Source organism: Nerophis lumbriciformis, linkage group LG24, assembly GCF_033978685.3.
Source record: "Nerophis lumbriciformis linkage group LG24, RoL_Nlum_v2.1, whole genome shotgun sequence".
Taxonomy (NCBI): Eukaryota; Metazoa; Chordata; class Actinopteri; order Syngnathiformes; family Syngnathidae; genus Nerophis; species Nerophis lumbriciformis.
The window spans coordinates 14,450,526-14,473,611 of NC_084571.2; the positions used below are offsets into that span (position 1 = coordinate 14,450,526).

General features: G+C 34.3%; 1 protein-coding gene across 2 annotated transcripts in view; it reads right to left on the reverse strand.

The window, feature by feature from the left end:
• Positions 1-23,086, reverse strand: part of rgs9a (regulator of G protein signaling 9a) — a 55,405-nt gene that overhangs the window by 19,761 nt on the left and 12,558 nt on the right. For both annotated transcript variants that reach the window (XR_012051147.1, XM_061981615.1), the window contains exons 3-11: positions 19,876-19,926; positions 19,682-19,788; positions 18,750-18,801; positions 16,271-16,329; positions 15,908-15,984; positions 15,657-15,738; positions 6,275-6,343; positions 4,072-4,101; positions 3,871-3,932 (exon numbers count right to left, since the gene is read on the reverse strand). Coding sequence is in view for 1 of the 2 variants with exons in the window: in XM_061981615.1 (XP_061837599.1) it covers positions 3,871-3,932; positions 4,072-4,101; positions 6,275-6,343; positions 15,657-15,738; positions 15,908-15,984; positions 16,271-16,329; positions 18,750-18,801; positions 19,682-19,788; positions 19,876-19,926 (589 nt within the window). In the remaining variant the exon portion in view is untranslated. The remainder of the gene's footprint in view (positions 1-3,870; positions 3,933-4,071; positions 4,102-6,274; positions 6,344-15,656; positions 15,739-15,907; positions 15,985-16,270; positions 16,330-18,749; positions 18,802-19,681; positions 19,789-19,875; positions 19,927-23,086) is intronic.

Below are 23,086 nucleotides of genomic sequence, written 5' to 3' on the forward strand. Positions count from 1 at the left end.
AAGACACAATGTGACATAAATAAGACACAATGTGACACATATGAGACCAAATGTCATATAAATAATACTAAATTTGACACATATAAGACCAAATGTCACACAAATAAGACCAAATGTCACAAAAACAAGACAAAATGTGACATAAATAAGACCAACTATGACACATATAAGATCAGAATTGACACAAATAAGACACAATGTGACACATATAAGACCAAATGTCACAAAGATAAGACCAAATGTCACACAAATAAGACCAAATGTCACAAAAACAAGACAAAATGTGACATAAATAAGACCAACTATGACACATATAAGATCAGAATTGACACAAATAAGACACAATGTGACACATATAAGACCAAATGTCACAAGGATAAGACCAAATGTCACACAAATATGACCAAATGTAACATAAACGAGACTAAACGTTACATAAACGAGACCAAATGTGACATAAATAAGACCAAATGTGACATAAATAAGACCAAATGTCACATAAATAATACAAAATTTGACACATATAATACCAAATGTGACACAAATAAGACCAAATGTAACACATATAAGACCAGATGTGACACAAATAAGACAAAATGTTACACAAATAAGGCCGAATGTCACACAGATAAGACCAAATGTCACATAAACAAGACTAAATGTGACATAAATAAGACCAAATGTAACATAAATAAGATCGCATGTGACATAAATAAGACCAAATGTAACATAAATAAAACTGAATGTGACATACATAATACCAAATGTGACACATATAAGACCAGATGTGACACAAATAAGACCAAATGTCACACAATTAAGACCAAATGTCACATAAACAAGATTATATGTGACATAAATAAGATCAAATGTAACATAAATAAGACCGAATGTGACATAAATAAGATTAAATGTAAATAAAACCAAATGTGACATAAATAAGACCAAATGTAACATAAATAAGACTAAATGTCACACAAGTAAGACCAACTGTTGCATAAACAAGACTAAATGTGACATAAATAAGACCAAATGTAACATAAATAAGACCGAATGTGACATAAATAAGACCAAATGTAACACATATAAGACCAGATGTGTCATTAATAATACCAAATGTGACATACATAATACCAAATGTGACACAAATAAGACACAATGTGACAAATATCAGACCAAATGTAACACAAATAAAACCAAATGTGACATAATCGAGACCAAATGTTACATAAACGAGATCAAATGTGACATAAACGAGACCAAATGTGACACAAATAAGACACAATGTGACATAAATAAGACACAATGTGACACATATGAGACCAAATGTCATATAAATAATACTAAATTTGACACATATAAGACCAAATGTCACACAAATAAGACCAAATGTCACAAAAACAAGACAAAATGTGACATAAATAAGACCAACTATGACACATATAAGATCAGAATTGACACAAATAAGACACAATGTGACACATATAAGACCAAATGTCACAAAGATAAGACCAAATGTCACACAAATAAGACCAAATGTCACAAAAACAAGACAAAATGTGACATAAATAAGACCAACTATGACACATATAAGATCAGAATTGACACAAATAAGACACAATGTGACACATATAAGACCAAATGTCACAAGGATAAGACCAAATGTCACACAAATATGACCAAATGTAACATAAACGAGACTAAACGTTACATAAACGAGACCAAATGTGACATAAATAAGACCAAATGTGACATAAATAAGACCAAATGTCACATAAATAATACAAAATTTGACACATATAATACCAAATGTGACACAAATAAGACCAAATGTAACACATATAAGACCAGATGTGACACAAATAAGACAAAATGTTACACAAATAAGGCCGAATGTCACACAGATAAGACCAAATGTCACATAAACAAGACTAAATGTGACATAAATAAGACCAAATGTAACATAAATAAGATCGCATGTGACATAAATAAGACCAAATGTAACATAAATAAAACTGAATGTGACATACATAATACCAAATGTGACACATATAAGACCAGATGTGACACAAATAAGACCAAATGTCACACAATTAAGACCAAATGTCACATAAACAAGATTATATGTGACATAAATAAGATCAAATGTAACATAAATAAGACCGAATGTGACATAAATAAGATTAAATGTAAATAAAACCAAATGTGACATAAATAAGACCAAATGTAACATAAATAAGACTAAATGTCACACAAGTAAGACCAACTGTTGCATAAACAAGACTAAATGTGACATAAATAAGACCAAATGTAACATAAATAAGACCGAATGTGACATAAATAAGACCAAATGTAACACATATAAGACCAGATGTGACACAAATAAGACCAGATGTGACACAAATAAGGCCAAAAGTCACACAGATAAAACCAAATGTCACATAAACAAGACTAAATGTGACATAAATAAGACCAAATGTAACATAAATAAGACCGAATGTGACATAAATAAGACCAAATGTAACATAAATAAGACTGAATGTGACATAAATAATACCAAATGTGACACAAATAAGTTCAAGTTAAAGTCCCAATGATTGTCACACACACTCTAGGTGTGGTGAAACTTGTCCTCTGCATTTGACCCATCCCCTTGATCACCCCCTGGGAGGTGAGGGGAGCAGTGAGCAGCAGCGTGCGCCACATTCGGGAATCATTTAGGGATTTAACCCCCAATTCCAACCCTTGATGCTGAGTGCCAAGCAGGGAGGCAATGGGTCTCATTTTTATAGTCTTTGGTATGACTCGGCCGGGGTTTGAACTCACGACCTTCCAGTCTCAGGGCGGACACTGTAACCACAAGGCCACTGAGCTGATAATAGGACCAAATGTCACACAAATAAGACCAAATGTCACACAATTAAGACCAAATGTCACATAAACAAGACTATATGTGACATAAATAAGATCAAATGTAACATAAATAAGACCGAATGTGACATAAATAAGATCAAACGTAAATAAAACCAAATGTGGCATAAATAAGACCAAATGTAACACTTCACCCTTGCTCCTGATGGGTGCTGGTTAGCGCCTTGCATGGCAGCTCCCTCCATCAGTGTGTGAATGTGTGTGTGAATGGGTAAATGTGGAAGTAGTGTCAAAGCGCTTTGAGTACCTTGAAGGTAGAAAAGCGCTATACAAGTACAACCCATTTATCATTTATTATAACTGTTGCATAAACAAGACTAAATGTGACATAATTAAGACCAAATGTAACATAAATAAGACCGAATGTGACATAAATAAGATTTAAATGTAAATAAAACCAAATGTGACATAAATAAGATTTAAATGTAAATAAAACCAAATGTGACATAAATAAGACCAAATGTAACATAAATAAGACCAAATGTCACATAAATAAGATTTAAATGTAAATAAAACCAAATGTGACATAAATAAGACCAAATGTAACATAAAGAAGACCAAATGTCACATAAATAAGATTTAAATGTAAATAAAACCAAATGTGACATAAATAAGACCAAATGTCACACAAATAAGACCAACTGTCACATAAACAACACTAAATGTGAAATAAATGTAACATAAATAAGACCGAACGTGACATAAATAATACCAAATGTGAATGAAACCAAATGTGACATAAATAATACCAAATGTAAATGAAACCAAATGTGACATAAATAAGACTAAATGTGACATAAATAAGACCAAATGTGACATAAATAATACCTATTGTACCATCTTTAACATGCTGATCCAATCATTCAGTGTGGTGTCTTTTCCCTTGTAATATTACAAATATTTTCTCATGACAATAAAGTTCTGGAAAATCCAACTTACGCTCCAAGGGACACACTGGATTTCACCTTTGACCTCATGATGGCTTGTTGGTAGAACAAGTTCTAGAACAAATGGCAATATCCATCAAACGTTGATGTTCATGTTCATTTGAACATGTAACTTGCAAACCCCAGAGTACATGATGTAGTGTAAACATAGCAGAATGTAGTCAACACAGTAATGTACTACAGTCATACTTACCATACGTCTGTATTGGTCAAATGTTATTTTCTGGAAGACAAAATACATGAAAATGATAATCTATCAAAATGCCAAATAACATGGGCTAAGTAGTGTGTGCAAACTATACAAATGTGCGTACTACTCCTGTGGGTGTTGCAAGTGATCTAGTAAGACTGTAATTGATAACATGTGTAAAAGTGATGCAGGCCCACGGCCACCCAGGCTAAATTGGAAGGCCCCTTCTACAAAATTTGCTCACTCTTTTATATCTATGTGAAATTATTTTTATACTTTTTTTAAACAAACTTGATGCATGTTTTGTACTAAAACAAATTCACCTTCAATAACTTAACATAATATTTGAAACATAGATTTGAAAATCTTGCCAATTGATAGTCTAACCGGGGCTTGGACCCCACTAAACCTGCCTTACAAGAGCAGCACTAACGCTGCGCACCACAGTGAAAACATAAAGGGGCATTTTATTATTATCAGTGATGGAGCAGGAAGGGACTTGGAATATGTTTGTGCTAAAAAGTCATATGAAGCACCCTGTCTTTCATTAATGGATATTTTATATGCACTTTCTCACGCACAACGGGCCCCCGCCCACATATCACTGGGCCCCCAGCGCGTGATATACGTTTACTAGTGCAGACCTCCCGAGTAAAATGAGGATTTTGTGTTTACTACCAGCTGTTACCATGGAGACATTCATCTCCCTTCACATTCATGTTTTCATACAGTCCAAAAAATACAGCCAACAAAACTGAAGATAAGTTTCTATGTTTTCAGTTAGTAATATATGACAAAGTATGCATTCATCATAAATGTCTTTTGTTGAGTCCTACAAAATGTTTATACCGGTACTGTAAGTATTGTACTTATTACACGCCAGCTGTTTGATCTTAGTTGAAGTTTTCATTAACACCTTTGGAGGTGTTGAATCGCCATGTTAAATTGCAATTGCTAATCAGTAGCATGTATATGGCATATCCAATGTAAATTAGCATCGAGCTAACAGGTATGCACGCACAACACTAAAAACCTCATTGGCTGTATGGACTTACTTTACGTACCAGAGAGCAGAGAAAAGTTACAGACGTACACATTTTATTCAATATGTGCAAAAGTGAGTGAGAGAGTGACAATAGTGACAGATAGTGAGTGAGAGTGTGAAAGAGAGTGAGTGAGTGACAATAGTGACAGAGAGTGAGTGAGAGTGTGAAAGTGAGTGAGTGAGTGACAATAGTGACAGAGAGTGAGTGAGAGTGTGAAAGAGAGTGAGTGAGTGAGTAGTGGGTGAGTAAGTGAGTGACAGAGAGTAGTATGTAAAAGAGTGACTGAGTGAGTTAGAAAGTGAGTGAGTGACAGTATGGGAATTGGGAGTGAGTGAGTTAGAGAGTGAGTGAGCGGAACGAGTGAGTAAGTGAGTGAGTATTGAGTGAGTGAGTGAGTGAGTGAGTGAGTAGTAAGAGCAGTGAGTGAGTGAGTAGTGAGTGAGTGAGTGACTAAGAAAATGAGTGAGTGGGAGAGTATTGAGTGAGTGAGTGAGTGAGTGAGTCAGTGAGTGATTAAGAAAATTAGTGAGTGAGAGAGTAGGGAGTGAGTGAGTGAGTGAGTGAGAGAGTAAGGAGTGAGTGAGTAAGAGAAAGTGAGTGACAGAGAGTAGTGGCTGAGTGAGTGAATGAGTGAGTAAGAAAGTCAGTGACAGAGAGTAGTGAGTGAATGTGTGAGTAAGTAAGAGAGTGAGTGACAGAGTAGTGAGTGAAAGAATGATTGAGAGCAGTGAGTGAGTGAGTGGGTGAGTGAGTGAGTGAATGAATGACTAAGAAAGTGAGTGAGTAGTGAGTGAGTGAGAGAGTGAGTAAGAAAGTGAGTGAGTGATTGAGTGAGTGAGTGAGTAAGAAAATGAGTGAGTGAGTGACTGAGAGCAGTGAGTGAGTGAGTGACTAAGAAAGTGAGTGAGTGAGTGAGTGAGAAAGTGAGTGAGCGAAAGAGAGTAGTGAGTGAGTGAGTGAGTGAGTGAGTGAGTGAGAGCAGTGAGTGAGTAAAAAAGTGAGTGAGTGAGTAAGAAAGTGAGTGAGTGAGTGAGTGAGTGAGTGAGTGAGTGAGTGAGTGAGTGAGAGCAGTGAGTGAGTGTAGTGAGTGAGTAAGAAAGTGAGTGAGTGAGTGTAGTGAGTGAGGAAGAAAGTGAGTGAGTGAATGAGAGAATAGTGACCTGTGTCTCATCTGCATTGGGATCCATGAGGCGGTCTGGTCCACTATCCAAAGCACTGTGAGTCCAACGCTGCAAACAAATAAGAAATGAAAGTACAAAATATGCATCATAACACAATCATGTGATCATGACTTAATGTTTATGTCAAGTCATCGTATTGATGTTATATTCATGTGTCATCTTATTGACATTATATTCATGTATCATCTTATTGATGTTATATTCATGTGTCATCTTATTGACGTTATATTCATGTGTCATCTTATTGACGTTATATTCATGTGTCATCTTATTGACATTATATTCATGTGTCATCTTATTGACATTATATTCATGTGTCATCTTATTGACGTTATATTCATGTGTCATCTTATTGACGTTATATTCATGTGTCATCTTATTGACGTTATATTCATGTGTCATCTTATTGACGTTATATTCATGTGTCATCTTATTGACGTTATATTCATGTGTCATCTTATTGACGTTATATTCATGTGTCATCTTATTGACATTATATTCATGTGTCATCTTATTGACGTTATATTCATGTGTCATCTTATTGACGTTATATTCATGTGTCATCTTATTGACGTTATATTCATGTGTCATCTTATTGACATTATATTCATGTGTCATCTTATTGACGTTATATTCATGTGTCATCTTATTGACATTATATTCATGTGTCATCTTATTGACGTTATATTCATGTGTCATCTTATTGACATTATATTCATGTGTCATCTTATTGACATTATATTCATGTGTCATCTTATTGACATTATATTCATGTGTCATCTTATTGATGTTATATTCATGTGTCATCTTATTGACGTTATATTCATGTGTCATCTTATTGATGTTATATTCATGTGTCATCTTATTGACGTTATATTCATGTGTCATCTTATTGATGTTATATTCATGTGTCATCTTATTGACGTTATATTCATGTGTCATCTTATTGATGTTATATTCATGTGTCATCTTATTGACGTTATATTCATGTGTCATCTTATTGACGTTATATTCATGTGTCATCTTATTGACGTTATATTCATGTGTCATCTTATTGATGTTATATTCATGTGTCATCTGATTGATGTTATATTCATGTGTCATCTTATTGATGTTATATTCATGTGTCATCTTATTGACGTTATATTCATGTATCATCTTATTGACATTATATTCATGTGTCATCTTATTGACGTTATATTCATGTGTCATCTTATTGACACTATATTCATGTGTCATCTTATTGACGTTATATTCATGTGTCATCTTATTGATGTTATATTCATGTATCATCTTATTGACATTATATTTATGTGTCATCTTATTGATGTTATATTCATGTGTCATCTTATTGACATTATATTCATGTGTCATCTTATTGACGTTATATTCATGTGTCATCTTATTGACATTATATTCATGTATCATCTTATTGACATTATATTTATGTGTCATCTTATTGATGTTATATTCATGTGTCATCTTATTGACATTATATTCATGTATCATCTTATTGACATTATATTTATGTGTCATCTTATTGATGTTATATTCATGTGTCATCTTATTGACACTATATTCATGTGTCATCTTATTGACGTTATATTCATGTGTCATCTTATTGATGTTATATTCATGTGTCATCTTATTGACATTATATTCATGTGTCATCTTATTGACATTATATTCATGTGTCACCTTATTGACGTTATATTCATGTGTCATCTTATTGACATTATATTCATGTGTCATCTTATTGACATTATATTCATGTGTCATCTTATTAATGTTATATTCATGTGTCATCTTATTGATGTTATATTCATGTGTCATCTTATTAACGTTATATTCATGTGTCATCTTATTGATGTTATATTCATGTGTCATCTTATTGACGTTATATTCATGTGTCATCTTATTCACGTTATATTCATGTGTCATCTTATTGACGTTATATTCATGTATCATCTTATTGACATTATATTTATGTGTCATCTTATTGATGTTATATTCATGTGTCATCTTATTGACGTTATATTCATGTGTCATCTTATTGATGTTATATTCATGTGTCATCTTATTGACGTTATATTCATGTGTCATCTTATTGATGTTATATTCATGTGTCATCTTATTGACGTTATATTCATGTGTCATCTTATTGATGTTATATTCATGTGTCATCTTATTGACATAATATACATGTGTCATCTTATTGATGTTATATTCATGTGTCATCTTATTGACGTTATATTCATGTGTCATCTTATTGACGTTATATTCATGTGTCATCTTATTGATGTTATATTCATGTGTCATCTTATTGACGTTATATTCATGTGTCATCTTATTGATGTTATATTCATGTGTCATCTTATTGACATAATATACATGTGTCATCTTATTGATGTTATATTCATGTGTCATCTTATTGACGTTATATTCATGTGTCATCTTATTGATGTTATATTCATGTGTCATCTTATTGACATAATATACATGTGTCATCTTATTGACGTTATATTCATGTGTCATCTTATTGATGTTATATTCATGTGTCATCTTATTGACGTTATATTCATGTGTCATCTTATTGACGTTATATTCATGTGTCATCTTATTGACATTATATTCATGTGTCATCTTATTGACATTATATTCATGTGTCATCTTATTGACGTTATATTCATGTGTCATCTTATTGATGTTATATTCATGTGTCATCTTATTGACGTTATATTCATGTGTCATCTTATTGACGTTATATTCATGTGTCATCTTATTGACATTATATTCATGTGTCATCTTATTGACGTTATATTCATGTGTCATCTTATTGACGTTATATTCATGTGTCATCTTATTGACATTATATTCATGTGTCATCTTATTGACGTTATATTCATGTGTCATCTTATTGACGTTATATTCATGTGTCATCTTATTGACATTATATTCATGTGTCATCTTATTGACATTATATTCATGTGTCATCTTATTGACGTTATATTCATGTGTCATCTTATTGATGTTATATTCATGTGTCATCTTATTGACGTTATATTCATGTGTCATCTTATTGATGTTATATTCATGTGTCATCTTATTGACGTTATATTCATGTGTCATCTTATTGATGTTATATTCATGTGTCATCTTATTGATGTTATATTCATGTGTCATCTTATTGACGTTATATTCATGTGTCATCTTATTGATGTTATATTCATGTGTCATCTTATTGATGTTATATTCATGTGTCATCTTATTGACGTTATATTCATGTGTCATCTTATTGATGTTATATTCATGTGTCATCTTATTGACGTTATATTCATGTATCATCTTATTGACATTATATTTATGTGTCATCTTATTGATGTTATATTCATGTGTCATCTTATTGACATTATATTCATGTGTCATCTTATTGACGTTATATTCATGTGTCATCTTATTGATGTTATATTCATGTGTCATCTTATTGACGTTATATTCATGTGTCATCTTATTGACGTTATATTCATGTCATCTTATTGACATTATATTCATGTGTCATCTTATTGACGTTATATTCATGTGTCATCTTATTGACATTATATTCATGTGTCATCTTATTGACGTTATATTCATGTGTCATCTTATTGACGTTATATTCATGTGTCATCTTATTGACGTTATATTCATGTGTCATCTTATTGACGTTATATTCATGTGTCATCTTATTGATGTTATATTCATGTGTCATCTTATTGACATTATATTCATGTGTCATCTTATTGACATTATATTCATGTGTCATCTTATTGACGTTATATTCATGTGTCATCTTATTGACATTATATTCATGTGTCATCTTATTGACATTATATTCATGTGTCATCTTATTAATGTTATATTCATGTGTCATCTTATTGATGTTATATTCATGTGTCATCTTATTAACGTTATATTCATGTGTCATCTTATTGATGTTATATTCATGTGTCATCTTATTGACGTTATATTCATGTGTCATCTTATTCACGTTATATTCATGTGTCATCTTATTGACGTTATATTCATGTATCATCTTATTGACATTATATTTATGTGTCATCTTATTGACACTATATTCATGTGTCATCTTATTGACGTTATATTCATGTGTCATCTTATTGATGTTATATTCATGTGTCATCTTATTGACATAATATACATGTGTCATCTTATTGACGTTATATTCATGTGTCATCTTATTGATGTTATATTCATGTGTCATCTTATTGACATTATATTCATGTCATCTTATTGATGTTATATTCATGTGTCATCTTATTGATGTTGTATTCATGTGTCCTCTTATTGATGTTATATTCATGTGTCATCTGATTGACTTTATATTCATGTGTCATCCTTTTGACATTATATTTATGTGTCATCTTATTCATGTGTCATCTTATTGACGTTATATTCATGTGTCATGTTATTGATGTTATATTCATGTGTCATCTTATTAACGTTATATTCATGTGTCATCTTATTGACGTTATATTCATGTGTCATCTTATTGACGTTATATTCATGTGTCATCTTACTGACACTATATTCATGTGTCATCTTATTGACGTTATATTCATGTGTCATCTTATTGATGTTATATTCATGTGTCATCTTATTGACATTATATTCATGTGTCATCTTATTGATAATATATTCATGTGTCATCTTATTGACATTATATTCATGTGTCATCTTATTGATAATATATTCATGTGTCATCTTATTGACATTATATTCATGTGTCATCTTATTGACATTATATTCATGTGTCATCTTATTGACATTATATTCATGTCATCTTATTGATGTTATATTCATGTGTCATCTTATTGACATTATATTCATGTGTCATCTTATTGACGTTATATTCATGTGTCATCTTATTGATGTTATATTCATGTGTCATCTTATTGACATTATATTCATGTATCATCTTATTGACATTATATTCATGTCATCTTATTGATGTTATATTCATGTGTCCTCTTATTGATGTTATATTCATGTGTCATCTGATTGACTTTATATTCATGTGTCATCCTTTTGACATTATATTCATGTGTCATCTTATTCATGTGTCATCTTATTGACGTTATATTCATGTGTCATGTTATTGATGTTATATTCATGTGTCATCTTATTGACATTATATTCATGTGTCATCTTATTGACGTTATATTCATGTGTCATCTTATTGACGTTATATTCATGTGTCATCTTATTGACATTATATTCATGTGTCATCTTATTGATGTTATATTCATGTGTCATCTTATTGACGTTATATTCATGTGTCATCTTATTGATGTTATATTCATGTGTCATCTTATTGATGTTATATTCATGTGTCATCTTATTGATGTTATATTCATGTGTCATCTTATTGACATTATATTCATGTGTCATCTTATTGATGTTATATTCATGTGTCATCTTATTGACATTATATTCATGTGTCATCTTATTGATGATATATTCATGTGTCATCTTTTTGACGTTATATTCATGTGTCATCTTATTGACGTTATATTCATGTCATCTTATTGATGTTATATTCATGTGTCATCTTATTGACATTATATTCATGTGTCATCTTATTGACGTTATATTCATGTGTCATCTTATTGACGTTATATTCATGTGTCATCTTATTGATGTTATATTCATGTGTCATCTTTTTGACGTTATATTCATGTGTCATCTTATTGACGTTATATTCATGTCATCTTATTGATGTTATATTCATGTGTCATCTTATTGACATTATATTCATGTGTCATCTTATTGACATTATATTCATGTGTCATCTTATTGACATTATATTCATGTGTCATCTTATTGACGTTATATTCATGTGTCATCTTATTGATGTTATATTCATGTGTCATCTTATTGACGTTATATTCATGTGTCATCTTATTGACGTTATATTCATGTGTCATCTTATTGACATTATATTCATGTGTCATCTTATTGACGTTATATTCATGTGTCATCTTATTGACGTTATATTCATGTGTCATCTTATTGACATTATATTCATGTGTCATCTTATTGACGTTATATTCATGTGTCATCTTATTGACGTTATATTCATGTGTCATCTTATTGACATTATATTCATGTGTCATCTTATTGACATTATATTCATGTGTCATCTTATTGACGTTATATTCATGTGTCATCTTATTGATGTTATATTCATGTGTCATCTTATTGACGTTATATTCATGTGTCATCTTATTGATGTTATATTCATGTGTCATCTTATTGACGTTATATTCATGTGTCATCTTATTGATGTTATATTCATGTGTCATCTTATTGATGTTATATTCATGTGTCATCTTATTGACGTTATATTCATGTGTCATCTTATTGATGTTATATTCATGTGTCATCTTATTGATGTTATATTCATGTGTCATCTTATTGACGTTATATTCATGTGTCATCTTATTGATGTTATATTCATGTGTCATCTTATTGACGTTATATTCATGTATCATCTTATTGACATTATATTTATGTGTCATCTTATTGATGTTATATTCATGTGTCATCTTATTGACATTATATTCATGTGTCATCTTATTGACGTTATATTCATGTGTCATCTTATTGATGTTATATTCATGTGTCATCTTATTGACGTTATATTCATGTGTCATCTTATTGACATTATATTCATGTGTCATCTTATTGACGTTATATTCATGTCATCTTATTGACATTATATTCATGTGTCATCTTATTGACGTTATATTCATGTGTCATCTTATTGACATTATATTCATGTGTCATCTTATTGACGTTATATTCATGTGTCATCTTATTGACGTTATATTCATGTGTCATCTTATTGACGTTATATTCATGTGTCATCTTATTGACGTTATATTCATGTGTCATCTTATTGATGTTATATTCATGTGTCATCTTATTGACATTATATTCATGTGTCATCTTATTGACATTATATTCATGTGTCATCTTATTGACGTTATATTCATGTGTCATCTTATTGACATTATATTCATGTGTCATCTTATTGACATTATATTCATGTGTCATCTTATTAATGTTATATTCATGTGTCATCTTATTGATGTTATATTCATGTGTCATCTTATTAACGTTATATTCATGTGTCATCTTATTGATGTTATATTCATGTGTCATCTTATTGACGTTATATTCATGTGTCATCTTATTCACGTTATATTCATGTGTCATCTTATTGACGTTATATTCATGTATCATCTTATTGACATTATATTTATGTGTCATCTTATTGACACTATATTCATGTGTCATCTTATTGACGTTATATTCATGTGTCATCTTATTGATGTTATATTCATGTGTCATCTTATTGACATAATATACATGTGTCATCTTATTGACGTTATATTCATGTGTCATCTTATTGATGTTATATTCATGTGTCATCTTATTGACATTATATTCATGTCATCTTATTGATGTTATATTCATGTGTCATCTTATTGATGTTGTATTCATGTGTCCTCTTATTGATGTTATATTCATGTGTCATCTGATTGACTTTATATTCATGTGTCATCCTTTTGACATTATATTTATGTGTCATCTTATTCATGTGTCATCTTATTGACGTTATATTCATGTGTCATGTTATTGATGTTATATTCATGTGTCATCTTATTAACGTTATATTCATGTGTCATCTTATTGACGTTATATTCATGTGTCATCTTATTGACGTTATATTCATGTGTCATCTTACTGACACTATATTCATGTGTCATCTTATTGACGTTATATTCATGTGTCATCTTATTGATGTTATATTCATGTGTCATCTTATTGACATTATATTCATGTGTCATCTTATTGATAATATATTCATGTGTCATCTTATTGACATTATATTCATGTGTCATCTTATTGACATTATATTCATGTGTCATCTTATTGACGTTATATTCATGTCATCTTATTGATGTTATATTCATGTGTCATCTTATTGACATTATATTCATGTGTCATCTTATTGACGTTATATTCATGTGTCATCTTATTGATGTTATATTCATGTGTCATCTTATTGACATTATATTCATGTATCATCTTATTGACATTATATTCATGTCATCTTATTGATGTTATATTCATGTGTCCTCTTATTGATGTTATATTCATGTGTCATCTGATTGACTTTATATTCATGTGTCATCCTTTTGACATTATATTCATGTGTCATCTTATTCATGTGTCATCTTATTGACGTTATATTCATGTGTCATGTTATTGATGTTATATTCATGTGTCATCTTATTGACATTATATTCATGTGTCATCTTATTGACGTTATATTCATGTGTCATCTTATTGACGTTATATTCATGTGTCATCTTATTGACGTTATATTCATGTGTCATCTTATTGACATTATATTCATGTGTCATCTTATTGATGTTATATTCATGTGTCATCTTATTGACGTTATATTCATGTGTCATCTTATTGATGTTATATTCATGTGTCATCTTATTGATGTTATATTCATGTGTCATCTTATTGATGTTATATTCATGTGTCATCTTATTGACATTATATTCATGTGTCATCTTATTGATGTTATATTCATGTGTCATCTTATTGACATTATATTCATGTGTCATCTTATTGATGATATATTCATGTGTCATCTTTTTGACGTTATATTCATGTGTCATCTTATTGACGTTATATTCATGTCATCTTATTGATGTTATATTCATGTGTCATCTTATTGACATTATATTCATGTGTCATCTTATTGACGTTATATTCATGTGTCATCTTATTGACATTATATTCATGTATCATCTTATTGACATTATATTCATGTCATCTTATTGATGTTATATTCATGTGTCATCTTATTGACATTATATTCATGTGTCATCTTATTGACGTTATATTCATGTGTCATCTTATTGACATTATATTCATGTATCATCTTATTGACATTATATTCATGTCATCTTATTGATGTTATATTCATGTGTCATCTTATTGATGTTATATTCATGTGTCCTCTTATTGATGTTATATTCATGTGTCATCTGATTGACGTTATATTCATGTGTCATCCTTTTGACATTATATTCATGTGTCATCTTATTGACGTTATATTCATGTGTCATGTTATTGATGTTATATTCATGTGTCATCTTATTGATGTTATATTCATGTGTCATCTTATTGACGTTATATTCATGTGTCATGTTATTGATGTTATATTCATGTGTCATCTTATTGACATGATATTCATGTGCAGCACTAACATTACCGGTGGTCTGTTCAATATCCAGTAAGCTCTTTCCTGGCAATCAAACACCACACGATCTGGCTTCTTCCTCTCTCTACCGGCCCTGGCATGAAAACAAACAAACACACACGCACCCGCACACGCGCACACGCACACGCACACGCACACGCACACACACACACGCACGCAAAAGTAAAAGTGTTAGGATTCAATATGAAGCTATGAGTGAAGGACTTTGATGAAGTGTTAGTGAGCAAAGAGGAAGGACTTACTTGTACTGCTCCGTGGCCTGCGTCACAATAAAGTCCCACTTGGGGTTCAGCCATTTGTGAAGGTGGTTGTAGTGTTCCTGTTTACAACACACACACAGGTTGCTAGTCCAATTCTCACCCTCAGTAGGTCTCAATCATTCCTAGCAGTGCTGTAATAAAAACTGGACCAACAACTATTGGACTGGAATAAAAGCTTCTTCAGTTCTGACCATTGATGGCTGATGATTTGGGTTTTATTTCATAATAATAATAACAATAACTGCAACATTAATTATTTATTCTAAGTCATTAAGATCATGATAAATCTCCTTAAATTGAAATATTGAAAGATATAATTCCATTAAATGTCTTCTACAGATGTACCTGTTCATAGGGCTCCAGCAAGCCTTGTTTGCGGATGTTTCTCTTGGCCAGATAAACAGCTAGAAAGAACACAAAGAGTCAATTTAATTAAAAAAAACAATCAAAGTTTCATCATTTTGTCAAAGATAGAAATATCTCAGTCAACTTGTTTGTTGTGTCCGCTTCTAGTGATCAGTCATAATACATCATATTTAATACATAATACATCATATTTAATACATAATACATCATATGTAATACATAATATATCCATCCATCCATCCATTTTCTACCGCTTATTCCCTTCGGGGTCGCGGGGGGCGCTGGAGCCTATCTCAGCTACAATCGGGCGGAAGGCGGGGTACACCCTGGACAAATCGCCATCTCATCGCAGAGCCAACACAGATAGACAGACAACATTCACACTCACATTCACACACTAGGACCAATTTAGTGTTGCCAATCAACTTATCCCCAGGTGCATGTCTTTGGAGGTGGGAGGAAGCCGGAGTACCCGGAGAGAACCCACGCAGTCACGGGGAGAACATGCAAACTCCACACAGAAAGATCCCGAGGCCGGGATTGAACTCACGACTACTCAGGACCTTCGTATTGTGAGGCAGACGCACTAACCCCTCTTCCACCGTGCTGACCACATAATATATCATATTTAATACATAATACATAATATTTAATATAACATGAAAGTAGATCATAATATGATATCATATTTAATATTACATTACATCCATCCATTTATCATCTATTCATCCATCCATCCTCCATTTACCTATCGTCCATCATATACTTATCATCCATCCATCATCCATCTATCAATTATCCATCATCTACTTATCATCCATCCATCCATCTACCTGCCGTCCATCTATCAATTATCCATCATCTACTTATCATCCATCCATCCATCTACCTGTCGTCCATCCATGCATCCACCATTTACTTATCATCCATTCATCTACCTACAGTATATCCATCCATCAAGCTATTATCCATCCATCTACCTATCATCCATCCTCTACCTATCATATACCCATTCATCCATCCATCCCTCTATCATCCACCCACTATCCATCCATTCATCAACAATTTATGCATCAATTCATCCACTCATTCATCATCATGCATCATCCATCCATCCGCCAGCCACCCACCTATCATTCTTCTATCCATCATCCATCCATTATCATTCATCCATCCATCAATCAATCAATACATCTATCTATCTATCCATTCATAATCCACCATCCATCTATCCATCCACCTGTTATTCGCTTATCCATTCACACAGACATCCATTTATCCATCCATCCATCCATCTGTGGAGGTTGCCCCCCAGTGGGTTCTTCTGACCACCAATCACCGACATGAGAGCCCGGTTCAGGATTACAATAAAGTTTGTTTTGTGTTGATGCCTCTCAGGTTGCTTTCCAGCAGTTGTCTGTTCGTCACTCTTCTTCTGTCTGTCCGCGCTCTCGCTCGTGCTTTTACTCCAGCTTCCACCCCGTGTCTCCCCCCGGTTGCTGCTTATACAGACTTTTGACTTTGAGGCCGGTCCTGGCACACCCCGCTTCGCTGCAGGCCCGCAGGCCACGCCCCCTCCACACCATCAATCCACACATCAATCATCCATCTATTAAGCTATTCATCCTGTCATCTATCCATCTATCATCCAACCGTCATCTATCATCCATCTATCTAGCCATCATCCATCCATATATCTATCCCTCCTTCCATCCAGCCAGGCATCATCAGTCCATCCATCCATCCCTTTAGTTTTCTTACACTTTTAAGTATTATTTGCAAGCATGCATTCATTTCACTTTGTCCTAGGTGTGATGCCATAGTCAAGAAGTAGTCTTTGCCATTAAGTTGAATGTGCCAGCCTTGTCTTTGGTTGAGTCCTACAAAGTGTTTATACTGTACGTATTGTACTTATTACACACCAGCTGTTTGATTGTAACGCGCATCTTAGTTGTACTTTTCATTGACACGTTTGGAGATGTTGAAATTGCCATGTAAAATCACTAATGCTAATCAGTAGCATGAACATTAACAATCCATAGTAAATTAGCATCAAGATAGCTAGTGCACTTTGACAAGTGCAGCCCTACTTTTGGGTGATTTCTAAAAGACATGCTTCCTCTGTTGGCATGGAAAATGACAACATTACTTAGGGGCAGTCTGCTACAAATAGGCTTGTTTGCCCGCCAAGTGTTTGAGCTGGTGGCGAGTACGTAACGGGACATGACATCACGTGCAACAAAGGTATCGAAATATAATACTGTTTGATTTTATGTGAATTCGATCGATATCGATAAAAGTACTGATTTCAGTAAATCTTTGACTCTGTCATGTGTGGACTTTTGCCACCTAAAAACATGCGCTGCTTAGAAAACTTCCAAATCAATCATAAGTTTCATGATTTGTGAGAAGGACTTTGCACGTTTACATTTCAACAGAAAGTGTGTCATGTGCTCACCGTAGTCGGTGTCATCTGCAACCCACTTCTGTATGGGCCAGAAGTATGGCGTCTAAAAAGGAGGATTGACAATAAAGTAAGAATGTCAACTTGAGCACATTCAGCAGTACAAGTTGTGTACTTTCCATGACAACAAAGTACATATAACAACAGTACTAGTAGGGATGTCCGATAATGGCTTTTTGCCGATATCCGATATTCCGATATTGTCCAACTCTTTAATTACCGATACCGATATCAACCGATACCGATATCAACCGATAAATACAGTCGTGGAATTAACACATTATTATGCCTAATTTGGACAACCAGGTATGGTGAAGATAAAGTACTTTTAAAAAAGATTAATAAAATAAAATAACATAAATAAATTAAAAACATTTTCTTGAATAAAAAAGAAAGTAAAACAATATAAAAACAGTTACATTGAAACTAGTAATTAATGAAAATTGCTACAATTAACTGTTAAAGGTTAGTACTATTAGTGGACCAGCAGCACGCACAATCATGTGTGCTTACGGACTGTATCCCTTGCAGACTGTATTGATATATATTGATATATAATGTAGGAACCAGAAAATTAATAACAGAAAGAAACAACCCTTTTGTGTGAATGAGTGTAAATGGGGGAGGGAGGTTTTTTGGGTTGGTGCACTAATTGTAAGTGTACCTTGTGTTTTTTATGTTGATTTAATTAAAAAAAAAAAAAAAAATGATACCGATAATAAAAAAACGATACCGATAATTTCCGATATTACATTTTAACGCATTTATCGGCCGATAATATCGGACATCTCTAAGTACTAGTTGTGTACTTTCTAGGACAACACAGTACATTTAACAGTACTACTTGTGTACTTTCTACGACAACACAGGCCCAGTCCCAGCATTTGGAGTAAATAATGGTCTCTGAACTGAAACAAGACTCTTGCCTGGAAGCGATAAAGGCTGCCGTCATTGCACATGACCAGCTTCCTGTGGTTCTGCAGACCATAGACGTAACCGTAGGCCACCAACATGGTGCCGAAGACCAGAGCTTCTGCAAAGGGAACAGCAAAGGGAACTTTTATGGATAAAGGCTGAGGTGTTATACGGTGATTCTGTCCTGTAAGGAGTTGATATCTACCTTCTGTAGGGATTTTCATCTTGTTGGCAATCCAGGAAACTATGTCATTGCCTGTAAGAATGCACAAACAAAGGTTAAAAGAGCTACAAAATCTGCTAACATTTAAGGTAGCATGCTAACAAACAGCCTGTGTCGAGTAACAAAATAGATGACTTTGACGTGCATGTATACCTGTTAAGATTAGCAAATAGAATTAGCATGCTAACAGTTAGCATCCGTCGAGTAACAAAATACACAACTTTGACGAGTATGACCTGTAAAGATTAGCAAATAGAGTTAGCATGCTAACAGTTAGCAACTGTCAAGTAGCATGGTGTATGACTTTGACGCATATACTGTACCTGACGTTATTTAGCATGCTAGCAATTGACTAACATTAGCAATGAGCATTTTGACTTTAGAATAGTTCCAGTTAATGGATAAATGTGTAAGCAGTAACACTTTAATAGAAAATAAGTGTCACTGAAAAGCAAAGGAAATACAGTCGCGATCAAAAGTGTACATACACTTGTAAAGAACATAATGTCATGGCTGTCTTGAGTTTCCAATCATTTCTACAACTCTTATTTTTTTGTGATAGTGTGATTGGAGCACATACTTGTTGGTCACAAAAACATTCATGAAGTTTGGTTCTTTTATGAATTTATTATGGATCTACTGAAAATGTGACCAAATCTGCTGGGTCAAAAGTATACATACTTTTTGTTTCATCTGACATCACATGGACAAAGATAAGTCCTTCTGGAGGAAAGTTCTGCGGTTAAATGAAACAAAAATTGAGCTGTTTGGCCACAATACCCAGCAATATGTTTGGAGGAGAAAATGTGAAGCCTTTAATCCCAGGAACACCAACCTACCGTCAAGCATGGGGGTGGTAGTATTATGCTCTGGGCCTGTTTTGCTGCCAATGGAACTGGTGCTTTAAATGGGACAATGAAAAAGGAGGATTACCTCCAAATTCTTCAGGACAACCTAAAATCATCAGCCCGGAGATTGGGTCTTGGGCGCAGTTGGGTGTTCCAACAGGACAATGACTCCAAACACACGTCAAAAGTGCTAAAGGAATGGCTAAATCGGGCTAGAATTAAGGTTTTAGAATGGCCTTCCCAAAGTCCTGACTCAAACGTGTGGACAATGCTGAAGAAACAAGTCCATGTCAGAAAACCAACAAATTTAGCTGAACTGCACCAATTTTGTCAAGAGGAGTGGTCAAAAATTCAAGCAGAAGCTTGTGGATGGCTACCAAAAGCGCCTTATTGCAGTGAAACTTGCCAAGGGACATGTAACCAAATATTAACATTGCTGTATGTATACTTTTGACCCAGCAGATTTGGTCACATTTCCAGTAGACCCATAATAAATTCATAAAAGAACCAAACTTCATGATTTTTTTTTGTGACCAACAAGTATGTGCTCCAATTTCTCTATTACAAAAATATTAAGAGTTGTAGAAATGATTGGAAACTCAAGACAGCCATAACATTATGTTCTTTACAAGTGTATGTAAACTTTTGATCGCGATTGTAAGTGGAATGCATCAATGGTTGTTATATGGTGTGGTGCATTATAAAGATGACAAGAGTCCGACTGTGTCTCAGTGCCGTGTATTCAGGCTGCATGTAGGAAATACAACTCAGGTAAACACACGTGACCTCGGGATATGTTATTATAGGTGAGGGCTCTGTGGCTGCCACAGGGTGGCGCAGTATGTCAATACAATCACCCTGTAACACCTCCCTTCCTTTAGTAAACTATCCACACTGGAACAATGCTGCCTGTAGATCAATTGTAGACCATCATCATACTAGTAACACCAGATTCAACCTCAGATAGCAATACCTGGTTCAACATCAAATATCAGATTTATATCAAATATATAGCAATAGAATGTGACACTACATAGTAGCAGGATAAGAGACACCTGTCATCAAATCACCATCAATCAGAACATCACTTTTTTTTTTTGTTACTTCACTCATTTCCTTTTTTTTTTTTTAATTCAACAAAATTCACAGTCCATTTTTCCATCCGTTTGAAAGTGCACACAGTCCTTGTTTTATTCGAGTGTATGTCAGTGTGTATGTGTGTGTGTGTGTGTGTGTGTGTGTGTGTGTGTGTGTGTGTGTGTGTGTGTGTGTGTGTGTGTGTGTGTGTGTGTGTGTGTGTGTGTGTGTGTGTGCGTGTCACAGTCCATGTGTGACCTAGAGGTCAAGTCTGTCAGGATGCTTAATCAGCCTCCCACTCCGGGAGAAAGCCCGGCCCTGTAGCACACGCTGTGGTGTGTCTCTGGCCTGCGGAGAAGACGGCGGTGACCTTGGGGCAGGTGAAGACCTTGGAGACTCCCCAGCACCGCCAACACTGTCTCTGTTGCCACCTCCACTCGCAAGCTGCTCTGGGGTCAATTCTGGTCGAGCCGACGGTTGGGCAGGGGTTGCCTCGGCTGGTCGAAGATCAATTCTGTTGCATCGATATATGGTCCCTTCTACGTCGACCAGATAGGACCGGAGTCCCAACTACTGCAGGCACACCTCTCGCCTCCATCTGCCCGTCCTCCGGGAGCGGTTTCATCCTGATGGGCTGGCTGACGTTCAGCTCCGGCAGATCCCTCGCCGATTTGTCATACACTAACTTCGCCGCCTGATGCTTCCCCCTCAGCTTGTCGGGAACCCCTGTGATGACATGAGGTGCAAGGAGCTGGTCGGCCACCGGAAGAAGGGTTCTCAGCCTACGTGACATGAGCCGCTGTGCTGGACTGCAATGCATGCCCTCAGTGGGCGTGTTTCGCCAATGCAGAATGGCCTTCCAGGGGTCAGCCTTTTTGCACAAGCCTTTCACAATCTTTACTGCTGACTCTGCTTTGCCATTAGCTTTTGGATGCCACGGTGAGGACATGACGTGTTCGAAGCCCCACTCCCTCGCAAATGCCCGGAATTCACTGCACGCAAACTGGCTTCCTCCATCTGAAAAGGCTCTGTCCGGGATGCCATAACGTGCAAACTGTGCCTTGATTCGTCGGATTGTGGTGTCGACCGACAAGTCAGGGAGCAGGTCGATCTCCCAGAAGTCAGAGTAGTGGTCCACCACGAGCAAAAAGTTCTGTGCTTACCAGCTGCCATGGACGTGTGGGGAGCGGGTGTGACATCATGGTCTCTTTCTGTTGTTCGTGCGCATACTCGTTACACACAGAGCACTGCAGTACATAGTCTTTGAC